The 20,647-nt window shown below is 47.4% G+C and overlaps 1 protein-coding gene across 5 annotated transcripts in view; it reads left to right on the plus strand.

Annotated features, from left to right (window-relative positions):
* PPP2R2D (protein phosphatase 2 regulatory subunit Bdelta) overlaps positions 1-20,647 on the plus strand; it is a 55,765-nt gene that overhangs the window by 21,142 nt on the left and 13,976 nt on the right. For 2 of the 5 annotated variants that reach the window (XM_024253367.3, XM_054523073.2), the window contains exons 3-5: positions 13,114-13,211; positions 19,694-19,859; positions 20,240-20,352. In XM_024253367.3, coding sequence (XP_024109135.1) covers positions 13,114-13,211; positions 19,694-19,859; positions 20,240-20,352 — 377 coding nt within the window. Of the gene's footprint in view, positions 1-13,113; positions 13,212-13,548; positions 13,662-19,693; positions 19,860-20,239; positions 20,353-20,647 lie in introns of those variants that run through there. The other 3 variants (XM_063727824.1, XM_054523074.2, XM_054523075.2) reach the window with 3 other exon arrangements.

The following is a 20,647-nucleotide window of genomic DNA, read 5'->3' on the forward strand; positions in this document are numbered from 1 at the left end:
ACCGGGGGGATGCCGCAGCCTCACTTTGCAGGTGCAGTTTGAGAAGGCACCATGAGTAAAGGCGCTGCCCCACACACACAGGGTCCTAAGGCTTCGGCAGTTAAGTAGTTCATCCGTTGCCATTTGATGAGGGCTCTAGGAGTCAAAAGGCTTCCCGGAACAAGGAACCCTTGAGCTCAGATGCAAATGAGGGATGGGCCTGGACAGGGATGGGGGATGGGAGGAGCCTGCAAAGGGGAGGGAGGGTGGGAGGACTTGACATAGGAGAAGAACAGGCTGGGGCAATGGGGTGTGAAAGCAAAGAGGGAGTAAGATGAGCATTTCAGTCTTTACTAAGGGCATTGAGGATTCAAAACAGCATGGTTGGATTTGAGTTTAAAAAATAGAACTCACTGGCTGCAGTGTGTGGAGGTGGGCTGGAATCCATTTTTGCTCAGTTGGGGAGAGTGTATTTTTAATTTTCCAAAGTGACTATGTTGGTGATTGTGAGAGCCCCTGGCCTGTCGTTGGTGGTTATAAAGCGCTTTTGATTTGCCTGTGAATCAGTCTGCCATGGCTCACACAGTTCTTATTTGCAAAAAGAACTTCTAAGCATGAAATTGAGCATAAAATTGCCTAGTAGTAATTCAAGTTGCTTAATATGTTTGAGAGAAAAGTTAATATATTCAGACAGGCAGCCTTTTGGATAAAGACGTTCTCATTTTTCAGCATGGCATGGGGGAAATAGCCTGGAATATTCTTAGTAAATCAGATTTTCCTTGAAAAGAGTGGTCCTACCTCTCATAGGCTTCAATGGCAGTGGTTTAATATGGTTCCCAAATTCTGAAGTCTTCTGAAATTTGTTAGACAAAGCAAGACTTATGATCACAGCATGACGCAAACACTAATATTCTGAGTAAAACACAATAAAAGATGGACTGTTTCTCTCTGATGTCATTTACTTATGTCTATGCCTGTGAGAAGTAAAGTAGCTGTATTTACAGTAAGGTAACTATTGTTAATGCTTATGTATTCTTGAAAAATAAAAAGTGGATGTTAAGTATTCCTCATCACAAAAATGAGTTATGTGGGATAATACATTTGTTAATTAGCTAAATTTAATTGTTCCACAATGTATGTATACTTCAGACATCATGTTGTAGATGATACATACTTAAGTTGTCTGTCAATTTTTTTTTTTTGAGATGGAATCTCACACTGTCACCCGGGCTGGAGTACAGTGGCTTGATCTCAGCTCACTGCAGCCTCCGCCTCCCGGGTGCACACGATTCTCCTGCCTTAGCCCTCCGAGTAGCTGGGATTACAGGTGCACACCACTACGCTTGGATAATTTTTTGTATTTTTAGTAGAGACCAAGTTTCACTATGTTGGCCAGGCTGGTCTTGAACTCTTGACCTCGTGATCCGCCCGCCTCGGCCTCCCAAAGTGCTGGGATTACAGGCATGAGCTACTGCGCCTGGCCATTATCTGTCAATTTTTTTCTTAAAAAAAATTGGAAAGTAACCAAAAAGAAAACAAAATCCCATTAGGTTTAAATAGGAAAATGAATTTAGTAACTTGTGGAAAACAAATTTATATCAGATTTTTGTTTGTTGGTTATTTTTAAAACTTGGAATAATTTAGTCTACTTTTAGAGTGTATTTGAGAATGGTTACAAGTTGTGAGGCCCTTTTTAGTGACTTGATCCATTTGTTTTTATGGGGTAGTTTTACTTACAACAGCTTTTGAGCTGTAATTCATTGAGCACAGAGCTCATCCTTTGTGAAGTGTGCGGGTGAATATTTAGAGTTGTGTGGCCATCTGAATTGGATAATTCTAGAACCTTTCCATCACCCCCGAAAGAAACCCACTAGCAGTCCTTCCCATTCCCTCCACCCTCTGCCCTCTGGTAACCACTGATTACTTTGTTTCTGTGGATTTGCCTGTTCTCCACATGTCATGTAAATGGAGTCATGGCCCTCGTGTCCCTCTGCTCCAGCTGCTTCTCCCCAGCGTGATGCCGTCGAGGCGTATCCTGCAGCATGAGTCAGTCCTCCCTCCTTTCCTGGTCAAATAGTTTTCCATTTTTGTTTATCCATTAGTTGATGGGTTGTTCCCAGTTTTTGGCTCTTTCGAATGCATCTGTGGACATTCTTGTACATGTTTTTGTGTAGACATGTGTTTTCTGTGCTCTTGGGTATATTCCTGGGAATGGAGCTTGGTCATATGGCAACTGTGTTTAATGTTTTTGAGGAACTGCCAAACAGTTTCCCAAGGTGGCTGCAACATTTTATAATCCCGCCGTCAATGTATGAACAGTTTTTCTTCACCTATGCTTGTTATTGTCTAATTTTAGCCATGCTAATAGTTGTGAACTGGTATCTGGTGGTTTTGATTTGTATTTCCCTAGTGATTAATGGTGTTGAGCATTTCCTGTGCTTATTTGGACATTTATATATATATTTTTTTGGAAAATTACATTTTCAATTGGCTTGTGTTTTTATTTTATTTATTTTAGAGACAGGGTCTTGCTCTGTCACCCAGGCTAGAGTGCAGTGGTGCTGTCATGGCTCACTGTTAACTCCTGGGCTGAAGTGATCCTCCTGCCTCAGCCTCCCAAGTAGCTGGGACTGCAGATACACACCACCACAGCCGGCTAACTTTTAAGAAATTTTTGATAGAGATTGGGTCTTGCTGTGTTGCCCAGGCTGGTCCTGAATTCCTGGGGTTACAGGTGTTAGCCAGCATGCCTGGGCCTGTCTTTTTATTGTTGTAAGAGTTCTTCCGGTATTCTGGATACAAGTCCCTTATCAGATACATAATTTGCAAACAATTCCTCCCATTCCATGAGTTGTGTTTTCAGTCTCTTGATGGTGTCCTTAGATGCACAAGAATTTTTAATTTTGATGATGTCCACCTTACTTTTTTCTTTCAGAAGTTTGTGCTTTTGGTATTATATGTAAGAGACCACTGTCTAATCCAAGATTGTGAAGATTTATTCCTTTAGCTCTTACATTTAGGTCTCTGATCCATATTTATATATAATTATATATATAATTTATGTGCAATGAATTACATTTATATATAATTTTTATATGTGGTGTAAGGGTTCAGCATTTTTCTTTTGCATGTGGATATTTAGATGTCCTGGCATCATTGTTGAAATAGTATTCTTTTCCCATTAATTGTCCTGGTACACTTGTTGAAAATCAGTTGACCGTAAGTGTCCTTCTAGACTCTGACCTCTGATCCATTGGCCTGTATGTCTGTCCTCATGCCAATACCATACTGTCTTGGTTACTATAGCTTTATGGTAAGTTTTGAAATCAGGAAGTGTCAGTCTTCCACCTCTGCTCTTTTAAAGATCATTTTGGCTATTCTGAGTCCCTTGCACTTCCATATGATTCTAGAATTAGTTTGGCAATTTTTGCAAAAAAAAAAAAAAAAAAGGCAGCTGGGATTTTCATAGGGTTAATACCTTGACTATTGTAGAACAGTTTGGAGATACCTTCTTAAGTTTTCCAATCGTGACACAGGATAACTTTCTGTATATTCAGGTCTTTAATTTTTTTCTACAGTATTTTGCAGTTTTCAATGTACAGATCTTGTCATTCTTTGATTAAATGTATTCCTAAGTATTTATTCTTTTTGATGATATTGCAAACAGAGTTGTTTTCTTGCTTTTATTTCTGAATGTTTCGTTGCTAGGTGTAGAAATGCAGTTGACTTTACTGGCCTTGCATCCTGTGTCCTTGCTGAACCTGTTTATTAGCTCTGATAGGTTTTGTGTTTGTGGATTCCTTAGGATTTCCTATATGCAATATAATGCCATCTGTGAATAGAGATATGTTATTCCTTTTTAATCTGGATACCTTTTATTTATTTTCTTTGCTTAACTGCCCCAGCTAGAATTTCCAGTAGAATGTTTACTAGAAGTTAGCAAATCAAACATCCTTATTCCTGCTTTTAGGGGAAAAGCCTTCAGACTTATCATTAAGTGTGATGTTAGCTGTGGTTTTTGTAGGTACTCTTTGTCAAGTTGAGGAAGTTGCATTTTATTCTTAGTTGGTTGAGTGTTTTTATCATGAAAAGATGTTGGATTTGTTAAATGCTTTATCTGCATTTATTAAGATGACCATGTGGTCTTTGTCCTTTAATGTTATTAGTATGGTGTATTACGTTGATTTGTTTTTGTATGTTAAACCAACCTTGCATTCCTAGGATATGGTATACTTCTCATATTTCAAAAATATTGTTTGTCCTGTAGCAGAGAAATTAAGTTTTAGTTGTTCTTTCTGACTTCCGTATTTTAGAATAATTTGCCACAAACTTTTTTTTAGTGCTTAAGTGACTAGAAAGTAATATGCAGAATTTTCTATTTTGTCACATTTTATCCAGTCTAGTCACAATGATGCAAGATTTTTTTTGCTCCTTAGTTCAGCTAAATTCAGATTCTTGTCTTGCAACCAGGAAAAATCAGGCATGCGGACACGTTGAAGGGTGAGGAGGGCAGAATTTATTAAGCAAAAGGAAAGCTCTCAGCAAAGAGAGGGATTCTCCAAGCAGGTTTTCCCCTCACAAATTGAATACGAGGCCACCACACAGAGGTTGAAGAGGCCAGGCCCCTCCCCAGCATAAGGTGCATATTCCTAGTGGCTCCACCCCGTTCTTCAGCGCACACAGGCCCTTAGTCTGAGCCACTCCATATTGATTTATTTCCCTTACTGGGCATGTGTTAAGGGATGGGATTTTTTCAGTGTGGGCGTGTTTAGGCGACTTCACCCACCCCATGCACAATGACCTGGTGGGGGCAGAGATTCCCCTGGGACCTTTCCCTGTTTGCCTATGTATTGCATTTGGCTGTCTCCTGCCTCTATCAGTAATTCGGATAAACTCAATTTTGGATGCTTTTAGATTATAGTGTCTCTAGAGTCTTACTGGGTCTCGGACGTAAATAGTTTTCCATTTTTTTAATACATGGTAGAGGCTTATAATTCACTTCTATTAGTTTATATCTGGTTTTTGAACAGTATGGACTTTTTGCCTTTGGGTGAGCTTCTTTGAAAAGACACAGAAACGTGTATGTGTGTGCACACGCATGTGCGTCTGTGTCTGCTTGTAGAAAATTTCTTACTTCCAGCTGAGCACAGTGGCTCACCCCTGTAATTTAGTACTCTGGGAGGCTGAGGCAGGAGGATCGCTTGAGCCCAGGAGTTCATGACCAGCCTGGACAACATAGTGAGACCCTGGCTCCACAAAACATTAAAAAAGGTAGACAATTTCCCACTCTTCTTGTCTGTCAGTTTGTCATATCCAGAGTGCCCTGTTGCTGAGCTCACCACCTGGCAGCCTCAGTAAACTCTGCATCCTTGGAGAGCAGCTCTACTCCTCTTTCTGCATATGTACTAAATTCTTCTCAGAGAAGTTTTATGTGAAGGAGTTGTGATTTCCGAAAACTCTCTGGCTGGGTGTGTTTTTTGACTGTTGTGTGTCATTGTTTGAGTCCCTGCAGTATGCGCACAGCTCTGCCAGGTGCTGCAGAGCAGGAAACAAATGGCCTCGCCCGGCACCTTGCCTCTGCCCAGCGTGTAGAGGAGAGAAGTGATTGGGTGGGTAATGATAGGAAACGAACTCGTTGCCAGAGTAGGGGTGCGTTGAAATGGGTGAACTTGCCGAGTCAGGGTAGCAGAGCACTCATTGCAGCCAGTTCACGAAGGACTGGGAGGAGAGGGTGTGGTGACCACGAGTCCAAAGAGCTGCCCAGCTTGTGTCATCCCGCTCCAGGTGGTCTCTGCTGGAAGCAGTGGCTTCTTCCATTGCAGGGGGTGTCTTTGACGGGGAGATTATGGCTGTTCTCTTTTGGGTTCTTCTGTTTTTCATGAAATAAGCAGATTCATTAATGGGAAGTGGGGTGAGTGGCTGGGGTGCTGGAAGTTTGAGGGAAGAGGAGAGGTGTGAGACAGTCATTTTGAGGAGGGAGGAGCCGTGGTCTGGGAGCATCAAATGAAGGAAGGAGAAACTCTCCCCCTGGGGAGTGGGGTGTGAGAGAACAGAGAGCCCCCATGGAGAGGGCCTGGGAGAAGCTGCTGTCGGGGATTGCAAGTTTCAGACTAAGAGGATGAAGGGAGCCTTCAGAGAGGGCGGGTGCGCGGGTCAGATGGGTGCGTGGGTTGGAGTACGGGAGGCACAGAGCTCGGAGCGGTGAGAGTCCGAGTGAAGACGGATAGCTGCTTGGGCCTGAAGTCAGCGGGATGTTGTTTGCTGCAGAATGGGATACCTGCAGAGGGCACAGGTCCCAGGCATGCAGTACTGACTGTCACCCAGCAAAGACCCCCAGTAAATACCCAGCCGCACCAGGAGCACGTTGCCAGGACGTCAGGCCCTCCCTCCCTCTGGGGCAGCTCCTACCCCAGCAGGCATCGCACATCGGACACCCCCGTTCTTGAATGTGGTATAAGTGGAATTGCACCCTAAGTCCCCTGCAGTGTTTGGCTTTCTGTAACTAACCTGTGCTGTTACGCGATGGTCATTGGTTTTCATTGCTGCGTGATGTTCTGTTGCATGACTATGCCACAGTTTATGCATCTTTTCTACTGTTGACGGACATTTGAGTTGATTCTTTTGTGAATGTGCTGTGAACGTTCTCATAAGTGGTGCAGTGATGCGCATATGTAGTTCTGGGGGCTGTGTGTCTGGAGTGGAGTTTCTGGGTCACGGGATTTGCATGTTTCGCCTTAGTGGATATTGCCCGATGGTTTTCAGAGTTGCTGTACCCATGTTTGCTCCAGGAGCTGTCTGCAAGTGCTGCTGTGGATATCCGGAAAGGTCAGTCTCATTTCAGCTGGTGTGAGTGTGTGTGACATTGCAGGGCAGCTTGTACTGGCCCCTCCCTGACGGCTAGGGAGGGTGGACACCAGTTCATCTGCCTACTAGCCTAGGGTCCGATTTGCTAGTGCCTCCGGTAGGGCGCTGGTTTTCCTTATAACCACCTCTTGGGCTGCTGGGCCACCTCAGTTCCTGGTGGCGAGGTAGAGACCATCGGGAAGGGGCAGTGGTCTCGCGAGCAGCACCTGGTCTGTGGTTATGTGCCAGGAAGTGTGTTTAAATGACCCTCTCCAGAACTAGCCGAAGAGGACCTGTGGGAAACTTGCACATCATGTCTGTCATGGATCCCTTTTGTTTTGACAATGACTCAGTAATTTTAGGTGATGCATTTTAAGTACTGTATCTTTTTTGGTAATAGACTGATTGTGGTACTTGGGTATTGACAGGGTTTTTTCAGGCTGGTAATGTTATCTTTATGCTTTTCAAGAGCTTCCTCCCGCTGCTTTCTGGACATTGGGCTCTGAGGCTCAGGAGAGGAAATGAGGGAACCCCTTGAAGGCTGTAGCAACTCTCCAGCAGAGGTGGTGGGTGCCGTGGGCGGAGGCTGGTGGCAGTGAAGATCCAGAGAAGTAGAGAAGTGAAATAGTCACATTTTTATTTTGTTTTGAAAAACCTAGTGGGTTTTCAAAAACTATCAAGTTAGGAAAAGTCTCAGGATATGAGCCATGCAGCCAGCAGGCCTCCAAATGGCTGTCCAGGCAGGGGAGACGGGTCAGGAGACATTGTCTCTCGGGACAAGAAGAGCTGAGAGCTGATCTGATGCATTCTTATTTGACAGACCAGTTAAAGGAAGTAGTTAGAAATGATGTACATATAAAAGAAAAGTAGAATAATAATACAACAGGCGCCTCTGTCCTCAACCCCAGAACTCACCCCTGGAGTTGTTTGTCTGCCTTCATTGTGTTTCTCTCCAGATGCAGTTTCTGGATCTCCTGAAGGCTGATGACCCCAGATGGCCTTGTCATTGCCTCCTGCAGTACCTCGGAAATCTTGGTTTCAGGCACCCCCTCGGATTCCTGTCTCCTGTGCTTCCCGCAGAGTGGCCCTGCTCAGGTGCCCCCTCCTGATCCTCTGAGCCTCTGCCTCTGGAAATATCATCGTCGGAACTGTGCTGGGTGGTCTGGTGTTGCCCTTAGTGTTTTGTTCACTAAAGCGTAAGCCATGTGAAGACGGGCTTTGTGTTGTCTTGAGGCCACCCACGCAGTGCTTGGTTTAGAGCCACTCAGATGTAGGATCAGCTTAAAAAGATAAGCTGCTGGCCTCAGGTGTGAAGTGGGCGTGGATACCGGGAGGCAGGCCTGCATTTCTCAAGACGCATCACTCTTCTCTCTTCTGAGGGGACTTCCGCCATAGGCTCCCCACATCGCCCGTGTCCTGTCTCTTTCACTCCTAGCAAATGACCCTCCCTCATGCCTCATGGAAATAGTGCAGCCTGAGGGACTGTGCTCTGCCCCCCACACCTGCCTCTCCATTCTCACAGCGGCTCCCGGCTATGCTCCGTGCCTGCCTCCCCGCCACCAGCGGCTGACTGTCCCTGGGGCACATGGTCCTGACTTCTACGCCATCTTTTACAGATCCCACTGACTCCATTTCCCTTTCCCCATCCACAGCTCGTTAGTCTGCTTCCTCATAGCACCCAAATGTCCTTTAAACCTGGGACCTCATTCTTCGTCACCTGTCCCTCCTCTCCTGCCACCTGAGGCTGCCCCGGTTCTAACTCCCGTGCTGGGACTGCTCACTTTTCATTCCGTGGTTTCGAACCGTAAGTGCCGACCTCTTGTATGGCAACCGATGATTCCGCCTTTTACTGATACCACCTTCAGCCCACGTGTGTCCCCACTCCCGCAAAAAAAGAGGTTGAAAGAAATCTGTTGCAAGTTTTTGTTACATAGTATTCTGTTAACAGGTAAATATTGTGTGTTACTGAACTGTGCCTTTTCGTTTTCACACAGGTTTTCACTTGTCTAGATCTAATGATTGCCTGATTTTCTCATATGCTTAGTTATCTGTGTCTTTAGTGCATTTTTTTTTTTTTAGCAAACACTTCAACAGGTCTATCAAATACCAACACATCAGATCAGCTCTCAGCTCTTCTTGTCCCCAGACAGGTCTCCCTGCCTGGACGGCCACTCTGAGGCCTGCTGGCCGCCTGGCTCATGTCCTGAGATTCTCCTCACCATTTTTTGGAAGTCAGATCTCTGATCTTCCTTCTCTTGGCTTTTTCTCTCATTTTGCCAAATTGCCTCTCACAGCAGTTTCCTGAGAAAGCGTTTGTTTGTTTTGGCTCTTTGCATATTCGAAAACATTTTTACTGCTCCCTCAGATTTGATTGAAAACTTGACTAGGTCTAGCATTTCAGGTTGAAAATTGTTTTCTCCCAGAATTTTGAGGGTGGTTTGAGGTTTCATCCACCATGTTTCCTGCAACCTGTGTGATGCCATCTGACTTCCTTTCTCTCTGCATGTGGCCTGTTCATTTGCTCTGGAAATTTTTAGAATCTCCTTTTTATCCCTGGTGTTGAGATGTGCGCGGCCTGGGTCTGCCGTCAGCCACGCGGGGCCTCTGAGCCTGGGAACGGGGCCTTGGATGCTTCTCCCTTGCTTTCTCTGTTGTGTTTCTAGAACTTCAGCTGGGAGGTGGGCCACCGAAACTGATCCTCTGATTGTCTTATCCTTCCTGTCGTCCATGTCTTTCTTTCCACTCTGCCCTTTGAAGGAGATCTGAAGGTTTTGATGATTACTGTTGCCCTTTGGATTTCACATGGCACTTTCTCCTCCTCTTTCCTTCTTGAACATATTCTTCCTCTCCTGGGGTCCCCACTGGGTGTCCTGGCTGAGACCAGCCCAGGTGTCCTGCCCCACTCACCCGAAGAGGCTTGCCACCTGGAGCACGCAGGGTCCCACGTCCAGCATCCCTCTCCTCTCCCCTCCGTCAGGCAGGGGTGATGATAGCCCTGCTTCCTGGGGCTCTTAGAGGCCTGGCTACGTTAGTACAGGGCTTGTGCATGGTTAGAATAGCACCTGGCTCCTAATAAGCACTCAACCAAACCCTGGGACTGTAACATCTGGTAGTAGTTAGCAGATCTCCAGAACATGAATTGGGCTTTCCCATCTCTCTTTGTTCAGATTCCATCCTTGTTTTTGTTTTTTTGTTATTTTTTACTGAGATGGAATCTTGCTTTGTTGCCCAGGCTGGAGTGCAGTGGTGTGATCTCAGCTCCCTGCAATCCCCACCTCCCTGGTTCAAGCGATTCTCCTGCCTCAGCCTCCCGAGTAGCTGTGATTATAGACACACACCACCATGCCTGGCTGATTTTTGTATTTTTAGTAGAGATAGGGCTTTGCCATGTTGGCCAGGCTGGTCTCGAACTCCTGACCTCAGGTGATCCACCCGCCTCGGCCTCCCAAAGTGCTGGGATTACAGGCATGAGCCACTGCGCCCGGCCCCACCCATCTTTGTTTTGGTGACTTCTTGAGGCTCTGCAGGTCGTGGCTGTTGGTTTCTATTTCTGAGTGGAGCGAGGCTGCTGTTTCTGTGGGCGTGGGCTTTTCAGCTGGCAGCTTCACTGTGGTTGGCCATGTCCTTGTAAAACCTAAATGTTTGAATATTGAGGCCTTTTCCCCAGGGCTGGAGTATTTCGGAGGGCACCCCTGGGGATGGCGGCCAGTAGCCAGTGTCTCAGGAACAAGAAACTGGAGTAGCTGTGTGCTCCCAGCTGGCAGGGTGAATGGGGGGCGACCTGGGGACCAAGCAGCTCCGTGAAGACTTTCTGCATCTCTGTGCCAGCCCCTTGCTGCCCCCACGTTTGTTAAAGCTGCTCACATAGATGCTTTTTCTGCTTTCTTCTAACACCTGGGCGGAGGTGGGAGGGTAAAGGAGATGAACACACGCGCATGGCCCACCGTGTTCGGTGGGAGGTCTGAGAGGACTCGGGGTGGCTGCGGACACCTTGCGGATTTGATGGGACCTGGATGTTGAGTGAGGATTGCACAGCCAGCCAGCCAGCTGGCAGCAGTGCCATGGCAGGTGGAGTGTGACATCGCAGTGGAGCCTGTCTGGCTGAGATGTCTCCATGGGATGGCCAGGAGGTGCCAGGCTGTACCGTGGGCAGAAGCGCTCCCCTACCCCAGCAGGGAAATGGAGGCAGAACGCAGCCATGGTGAAGTTTATGGTAGTTTAAAATACCTAACTCAATTTGGGAAGCTGAGGCAAGTTGATCACTTGAGACTGAGGCGGGCTAATGACGTGAGGCCAGGAATTCGAGACAAGTCTGGTCAACATGGCAAAACCCTGTATCTACTAAAAATATAAAAATTAGAGGGGGTGGTGGCGCACGCCTGTAATCCCAGCAACTCAGGAGGCTGAGACATGAGAATCACTTGCACCCTGGAGATAGAGGTTGCGGTGAGCCAAGATCGCGCCACTGCACTCCAGCCTGTCTCAAAAACAAAACAAAACAAAAACCTAACTTGGTGCCTTTAGTACCGTGTTTATGCCTTCAGCATCAGTCTGGTTTTTAAAAACTGTCTCCATCAGATTAATTTGATGTTGATAATTTAAACGTTGTTGGTTTTGTAATTTTGTGTATTTAGTTTGGGTTTAGAGATTGAGCACTGCAGTGTTTCTAATTTTAGGTTCACGCGTGTTTGCGTGGCTTAATGAAACTTCCCAGCACTGACAGTTACGGGAGTTTCTCTTTTAAAAGACTCAGTCCATTGTAATTAAGTTTGAAAATCACTGACAGAGCTAGAATACCATTAATTGTGTAATTTTATACACCCTCTGGGTATAAATGACATAGATTTAGACCTTTTTAATCCAATACATAATATTTTAGTTTCATTTAAGCAAGTTAGGTTATTTTCAGTAATTTAATAGTGACACTTCTAAGAAGCAACCTAATCCTTCTTCCAAAGTCTGAAGATTTTAAAAAGAAATAACTCCAGGCCAGGGATTCCCGTGTGAGGCCGGTGAACAGTGCCGGCCGCGGGAGCTTGCTGTGTAGATGTTGGTGGAAATCCTTCACTAACACGATTAAAACGCCTTTGCAGACCTGTCAGAATTGCATTCTAGCCACTTTTGGAGGGAGCTGTTTGAGTCGCTTCAGCTTTAGGGCCCATTTCTTCTTAGTAAGTAGGTTGTTTACAATAGCCATTTAGTTGATTTTTACTTCCTACTATAAAGATACTGTGGGCCCTGGGTGTGCCCAGGTCACTGCGAGCCCTTGAGTTGGTGCCCAGCAGGGAGGCGAGCTTGTAGTGTTCTAGCTGTTCCTGAGACTCCCCCACACTGCAGGGTAAGGCGAGGAGTCCCGCTGTGGCCATAGGACAAGCTCCGGCGGCCCCTCAGGAGGCCACGCCAGGGCTTATCCTCGTCAGTCCGCACACAACAAAGCAGCACTGCAGAGAAGTCGGCTTCCTCCAGAGTCCATCATGGAACTGCCCCCTGGAAATAGAAAATCTTTGTCCAAGTCACAGACCTGGGATTTTTTTTTTTTTTTTAAATTTAATAGTCGGTCATAAATCCAGACACTCCCTTCCCAACTCGAAGGGTTAGCCTCAGGACACCTGAGGACTTTCTCACTGCTTAGTGGTGGTGTTCCTTCTGCCCTGGGGTCTTGGCCTCTGTTGAGCTGGTGTCTGGGGTCTTTGTTATGGTGTCAGAGATCTCAAGGCCTCCCTGACAGTTGTCTCACTTGGTAATGATGTCATCATTATCAGTGGTGGTAACTGTATCCAGACAATGACATGGAACTTCTACTGTCTAGAATATTACATTGTACAGAAGCCAACAAAAGTTATTGCATAGAATATTACAACATTTTTATTACTGTTGTATAAGAATCAGATTTATTTTAAAAGTTAACATTAGGTATGCATTATAAAATTAGGCAACATGCTTCAGGACCCATTTTTTTCCTCTATTTTTTTCTTTTACAAATGAATTTTCTAAATTTCTACCCTTTATCCTTTTATCAAGACAACCCAGTCTAGATAAATCCTGGTGCTCCAGGGGCCCAGGCATGGAGGTGGAGTAAAACTCACCTATTCACATGTGCTGGCAGGTTCTGTGCACCAGAACCAATAAGTGGCCGCTTGGTAATTACAAGTTTGCCGTGACAGTTTTGCTTTATTCTCGGAGAAAGTTGTATATGTTTATCTTTCTTTTGCTCCTTTTTATTAATTTTTTGGTATTGTGACTCCTCCCCAAAACCACATCTGGTAAATCGCTTTTGTATTTTGTTGACAGCGGACATCATTTCCACCGTTGAGTTTAATTACTCTGGAGATCTTCTTGCAACAGGAGACAAGGGCGGCAGAGTTGTTATTTTTCAGCGTGAACAAGAGGTCAGTAATTTTCAGTCCACAAATCAAATGCAATTATTCAACCTTTCGCATATAACTTAGAAGGGAGGAAGCAAAATTACTTTCTCATTGTCTCATTTCATTAAGATTCAGTTCCATCACATTAGACATACAGAATCTCCTTTCAGAAATTATCTAAGTTCTGGCCTCAGCTGCTGAGCCCTGGTGAAGTCTCCAGGCCTTTGTCTTCAGAGTAGGGAGGGGATTCCGCTGGGTACCCCATGAAGGATGCAGGGTGGTGGTGAGGTGCGTTTATGTGCTTTCATTCCATAAGAACTCACGCGGCTCTCTCTGAAAATCCCTTTATACGCCTATGCAGGTACTGGCCCAGCCCCGCCGTCCTGCCCTGCCATGAGGTGTGAGCAGCTTTCTCAGCACTTCCTGCAGAGAAGTCTGGCAGGGGTGTGAATTCTCTCTTCCCTTCAGGGAGAGGTGAGCAGCACTCACTCCTCCATGCCCCCTTGAAGGCTTCACCTGTCCGGAGGGAAGGGAACCTTCAGAGTGTGGGCCTCGGAGGAGCCCACAGCTCATAAGCAAGCACTGGCTTCCCGGTCACGGCACTTCCTTTTCACTGATGCCTGCCAGCCCCCTCCCTCTTCTTTCTGTTGAGCCTTCTCAGAGGTCCTAATGAGCAGTGATAAAGGAAGCGAGATCATGATTTGGTAGTCAAGGATTCCGGGCAAGTACCTTGGCTCGGTGCAGCCAAGCCTGGGGTCTGAAATATTTGTCCTGCCTTTTCCTTACCAGAGTGTAAATTACAGTCCCTTGCCCTTCCTGTCTCTGAGTTTCCTAACAGATGAAAGGGACAGTTTATCATCCCCAAAGTCTGGTCTCTAAATTTGTGTGACGGACTTTGGTTTAGAGGTTGGTGGGCCCTGGTTCCCCTCTCTGCAGATCTGTACACAGGAAGCGCTGGCCCTGCCCCCAGGAAGGGGAGCCTGGAGGAAGACTGTCCCTGGGCTACATGGGGAAAATTGACAGGTGCTAACCAATTTCATTATCAAAACATACCTGTTGCAGCTTTATTTTGATTATGTCCAGGTAGTTAAAGATTTTTTGAAATCCTGTTTTCTCTGATTTGGGATGGTAAGAAATCCTTTTGTGAAAAATAAGTATATTATTAATATTTCTTCACAGTTTGATACATTTATAATTTTGCATTTTTATCTCAGAAGTAGAATATCACACAATGCTACTTAAGAACCATATACCTTGGCCAGGCGCAATGGCTCACACCTGTAATCCCAGCACTTTGGGAGGCCGAGGTGGGCTAATCACCTGAGGTCGGGAGTTCAAGACTAGCCTGACCAACATGGAGAAACCCGGTCTCTATGAAAAATACAAAATTAGCCGGGTGTAGTGGCACATGCCTGTAATCCCAGCTACTTGGGAGGCTGAGGCAGGAGAATCGCTTGAACCCAGGAGGCGGAGGTTGCGGCGAGCCAAGATCGCGCAATTGCACTCCAGCCTGGGCAACAAGAGCGAGACTTCATCTCAAAAAAAAAAAAAAGAACCATACACCTTACCTTTTTCAACAGAAGTAAAAGTGGGTTGTGGTGTTTAAATGTTACTTTTAAAGCAGGAGGAGTTTTTGTTTTTTTGAGATGGAGTCTTGCTCTGTCACCCGGGCTGGAGTGCAATGGCGTGATCTTGGCTCACTGCAACCTCTGTCTCCCGGGTTTAAGTGGTTCTCCCTGCCTCAGCCTCCCAAGTCTCTGGGATTACAGGCATGCACCACCACACCCGGCTAATTTTTGTATTTTTAGTAGAGATGGGGTTTCACCGTTGGCCAGGTTGGTCTTGAACTCCTGACCTCAGGTGATCCGCCCACCTCAGCCTCCCAAAGTGCTGGGATTACAGGCATGGGCCACCACGCCTGGCCAGCAGGAGGATTTTGTAACAGATTGTTGAGTCGTGGCTATCTTAATGCAAGACTTCACTTTTAGCTTATTTAAAAAGTCTGTCATTGTAGCAATAGCCTTAGGGAAGATGCCTCATCCCTGCCTAACAGATTTTATGATAGAAAATGGAATTTCTCTTGTTTTTGTGAATCATTGCTTAACCTAAATAATAATAGTCTCAAATACAAAACAGACGATGATAAAAGTCAAGCATCTCGTTCTGAAATATATTGGGTATTATAGAGTGTTAAGTGCTTTCTTAAGATGTATTAAGTTGTTATGTTAGTGACAGATTTACACAGGAGCAAGTCCCTACTGAAGTTGTTTAGCCAACTGCAACTTGATAAACCCCAGGCAGTTTTTTTTCTTTTTCTTCATATTTTGGTTAACATCTGAAAGGCTTTCATATTCCATCTGTTTTTAGAACATTTCGCTGGTTGCCACATGTGACCTTCACTGTGGACTCGTGTATGTCTGTGCGGGTGAGGGCGGCAGTGCACATTCTCATCCGCGGTCAGAGAGGCCGCGGTCTGTGCGGGTGAGGGCGGCAGTGCACGCTTTCATCCGTAGTCAGAGAGGCCGCGGTCTGTGCGGGTGAGGGCGGCAGTGCACGCTTTCATCCGTGGTCAGAGGCCGCGGTCTGTGCGGGTGAGGACGGCAGTGCACGCTTTCATCCGTAGTCAGAGAGGCCGCGGTCTGTGCGGGTGAGGACGGCAGTGCACGCTTTCATCCGTGGTCAGAGGCCGCGGTCTGTGCGGGTGAGGACGGCAGTGCACGCTTTCATCCGTAGTCAGAGAGGCCGCGGTCTGTGCGGGTGAGGGCGGCAGTGCACGCTCTCATCCGTGGTCAGAGGCCGCGGTCTGTGCGGGTGAGGGCGGCAGTGCACGCTCTCATCCGTGGTCAGAGGCCGCGGTCTGTGCGGGTGAGGACGGCAGTGCACGCTCTCATCCGTGGTCAGAGGCCGCGGTCTGTGCGGGTGAGGGCGGCAGTGCACGCTTTCATCCGTGGTCAGAGGCCGCGGTCTGTGCGGGTGAGGGCGGCAGTGCACGCTTTCATCCGTGGTCAGAGGCCGCGGTCTGTGCGGGTGAGGGCGGCAGTGCACGCTTTCATCCGTGGTCAGAGGCCGCGGTCTGTGCGGGTGAGGACGGCAGTGCACGCTTTCATCCGTGGTCAGAGGCCGCGGTCTGTGCGGGTGAGGGCGGCAGTGCACGCTTTCATCCGTGGTCAGAGGCCGCGGTCTGTGCGGGTGAGGGCGGCAGTGCACGCTTTCATCCGTGGTCAGAGGCCGCGGTCTGTGCGGGTGAGGGCGGCAGTGCACGCTTTCATCCGTGGTCAGAGGCCGCGGTCTGTGCGGGTGAGGGCGGCAGTGCACGCTTTCATCCGTGGTCAGAGGCCGCGGTCTGTGCGGGTGAGGGCGGCAGTGCACGCTTTCATCCGTGGTCAGAGGCCGCGGTCTGTGCGGGTGAGGGCGGCAGTGCACGCTTTCATCCGTGGTCAGAGGCCGCGGTCTGTGCGGGTGAGGAGGGCAGTGCACGCTTTCATCCGTGGTCAGAGGCCGCGGTCTGTGCGGGTGAGGGCGGCAGTGCACGCTTTCATCCGTGGTCAGAGGCCGCGGTCTGTGCGGGTGAGGGCGGCAGTGCACGCTTTCATCCGTGGTCAGAGGCCGCGGTCTGTGCGGGTGAGGGCGGCAGTGCACGCTTTCATCCGTAGTCAGAGAGGCCGCGGTCTGTGCGGGTGAGGGCGGCAGTGCACGCTCTCATCCGTGGTCAGAGGCCGCGGTCTGTGCGGGTGAGGGCGGCAGTGCACGCTCTCATCCGTGGTCAGAGGCCGCGGTCTGTGCGGGTGAGGACGGCAGTGCACGCTCTCATCCGTGGTCAGAGGCCGCGGTCTGTGCGGGTGAGGGCGGCAGTGCACGCTTTCATCCGTGGTCAGAGGCCGCGGTCTGTGCGGGTGAGGGCGGCAGTGCACGCTTTCATCCGTGGTCAGAGGCCGCGGTCTGTGCGGGTGAGGGCGGCAGTGCACGCTTTCATCCGTGGTCAGAGGCCGCGGTCTGTGCGGGTGAGGGCGGCAGTGCACGCTTTCATCCGTGGTCAGAGAGGCCGCGGTCTGTGCGGGTGAGGGCGGCAGTGCACGCTTTCATCCGTGGTCAGAGAGGCCGCGGATGGTGTTGCAGCCACCAAGAGGATGAAGCTGCTGGCCATTCAGCGACCCCAGCTCCCAGTTAAGAAGCTGCAGCAGGGTTCACAGGCGTCCACATGTGCGTCTTAGAATCGAAGGAGCGTGGAGGATTCGGAAAGCTAGTGAGTGAGCCCCAGATTGTGGAAGGTACAGGGCCTGAGATTCAGGAGTCAGGTCCATAGAGGCCTGTTGGGAAGCTCTGGCTGTGCAGAAGACGAGGTAGGAAGCATAGTCAGCACCTTGAGTTTCAAGCTTTTCTTATTTTTCTGTGCAGATTAAGTCTTACACGAAAGACCAGCCAGTAAAACTAAGGCACACAGAATTTATGGGTGTGGCTGTGCAGCCCCCCTGCCCTCCAGGCTCAGCTCTAGCCCCCAGGAATCAGGTTAAATCAGAAATCAGCATGTCCAAAAAGAGAAGGTGCTTGCTTCCTCCTCCTTTTCCTGTGTGTTACTCCCCTGCCGTCCTGCCTCTGTCTCCGTGATGCTTCCTTTAGAATTCCTCTCCTTAGCAGAGCGGCACTCCATGAAATCTCGGAGTGTTGGAGAAGGCTGAGGGGTTGCTTAGGTTTGGGGTGACTGGGATGGGAGTTGGAACCAGTTCATGGCAGAGAGACAGGCCTGCAGCCTAGGGACCATTCTTGTTCTGGCTCTTAGGAGAAAGGCCAGGGCAGTGCAGGCAGCACTTTGACTTGGACATTTTTTTTTTTGCTTCTGTTCCGCTGTTTTTTCTTGGTAGATGAATGTCTTGGGCATAGGACTAATTTAGTTATACAGATTTTTCTTTTTGAATAATTTGGTTCCACTTTTCTCCCTTGAAATAGAACTGTCTGTTGAGGGGCTGTGCTTTTTTGTAGAGTGGTAGGAGAGGGTCAAAGGAGAGCAGTTTCAACATCTGCCCTGTGCAGCACACACGGGGCAGTCAGTGGCGAGGTGCTCAGCTCCTGCCCGTGGAGGCTTCGGTTGAAGGAATGCAGGAATGCCCTGCCCATCAGACTCAGTGCAGCGGACAGGGGCAGGCGAGGCGCTCAGCTCCTCCCCGTGGAGGCTTCAGTGGAAGGAATGCCCAGAACATCAGACTCAGTGCAGCGACGTGGGGCAGGCGAGGCGCTCAGCTCCTGCCCATGGATGTTTCGGTGGAAGGAATGCCCTGCACATCGGACTCTGCAGCAGTGCGGGTTGTGGGTAGCTTCTTGGGATGTCTTCTCCTGATACTTGATCAGATTGGAAATATCAAGGAACATCTGTTTAGACTTGAAAGTTTGTTTAGTTCCATTCCTTTAGCATATGTACTAAACTGTTAAACACCTAAGATACTAGATATTGGTTATAGAGCAAGAATGAAAATACTGGCGTCCTTGATTTTGAATTATGAAATATTTAATACTTAATAGGAAATTTCACTTAGGGCATACAGAAGATTCAGAGGTTAATGTAGGTGTACCTGCAAACCCACCACCCAGAGGTTATCACTTCATCAAAGGAAAGAGAATGCTCGGGATACAGATGAAGCTCCTGTTGTCCTCTCCCCGTTTCATCCTGCTACTTTCCTCCCAGTCTTTTTCACTCTCCCTCTACCTTCCCAGAGTTGCTCATGATTTTGAAGATGGTATATATCTTCCCAAGCATGTTTCTCCACTTCTGTAACAGAATTGTCCTGTACGTACGTAAGCAGCACCTCACTCTGGGCGCCTGTGCAGCCTGCTTCACTTGCGCAGCACCGTGTGGTTGTCTGTGCTGGCTCATTTATCTCAGCGGCTTCGTGGTGGTCCCTGCATGGCCCTGTTGCCCTTCGCCTCTGGTTGGCATACGTGTGGCATCTGGTTCACTACCACTGTGTTGGAGCTGCCACCTCACTGTGTCACGCTCCTCGGGCCCGTGCTGGCTCTCCTCTAGAGCAGACTCAGCAGACGCTTTCTCTCCAGGGCCAGATTACAAACATTTTTGCCTCTGTAGCTCATGCGGACTTTTCACAACCACTCACCTCTACCCAGATGGTGCAGAAGCAGCCAGAGACAGTATGTGCACACATGGGCCTGACTGTGTTCCGCTAACACTTGCCTTAAATACGGCAGGCTGCATTCGGCAGACCTACTCCAGAAAATACAGTAGGCTGCATTTGGCAGACCTGCTCCAGAAAACACAGCAGGCTGCATTCGGCAGACCTGCTCCAGATGCATACCTAGAAGTGGAGTCGAAGAGTCGGAAATCAAGTTCTTTCTTTTTTTTTTTTTCCCCCTGAGTTTCATCTGTTTGAGATTTTTTTGAGCCAGGATTTTTTAGCTTTAAAAGATGTGTATGGTCATTTGATATTCAAATTTATAGTACTGAAATTTTCTCTGCACTGTGCTTTGTTCATTAAAACAGCTCTCATGTTTCCTTGCAGAATAAAAGCCGCCCTCATTCTAGGGGAGAGTATAATGTTTACAGCACCTTTCAAAGTCATGAACCAGAGTTTGACTATTTGAAAAGTCTAGAAATTGAGGAAAAAATTAATAAAATTAGGTGGTTACCACAACAGAATGCTGCTCATTTTCTACTGTCTACAAATGGTAAGAATTGTTTTCTAAGTGGCTGTTTGATTTAGTGTTTTATTTGTAATTTTCTGTGTGTAGATTCCTTTTTATTTTAGAAGTTATTCCTGCTTTAAATTTTTGGGGGAGGGTAAGTTATCTAGGGTAGCAAGTGATAGGTTGAAAATTCGAAGTATGCAACAAAAACCACACGTGCACTTTATTATGATGTTACTCTGCACGTCTCCACATCTTTATTTATTGTACAAAACACCTCCAATTGGAAATATTCATGTTCAAAGACCCCATAGCTTATAAACCAATATAGGACCACACCGCTTTCTAATACAATACTCAGACAATAGTGATGCATGTTATAGTTTTTCTTTTCATATGGAGAATGAGGTTTTTATTTTCAGATAAAACTATAAAATTATGGAAAATAAGTGAACGGGATAAAAGAGCAGAAGGTTATAACCTGAAAGATGAAGATGGAAGACTTCGAGATCCATTTAGAATCACAGCACTACGGGTATTCGTTGCCTTTTCTTTGTCCAATGCTGTTCAGAAATTAAACGTTTAAGTCTGCTGTTTGGAGAGTACTGCTCGGTGGAATACTGTGAGGTCTGCCTCATGATTCATGAAAGTCATTTGCACTCGTGTGTGTTTAAAAGCAAGATTTTTCTCCTATTTTCACAAAGGCAGAAAGTCACATGTGGTCCTTAGAAAATACAGCAATACTAAGGGGAAAACTCATATTTAATTCTGCAGCAGAAATCTTTGTGGACATACCAACCACCCTTCTCTCTGAAGGTTCAGAACAGCAC

Source organism: Pongo abelii, chromosome 8, assembly GCF_028885655.2.
Source record: "Pongo abelii isolate AG06213 chromosome 8, NHGRI_mPonAbe1-v2.0_pri, whole genome shotgun sequence".
Classification (NCBI taxonomy): Eukaryota; Metazoa; Chordata; class Mammalia; order Primates; family Hominidae; genus Pongo; species Pongo abelii.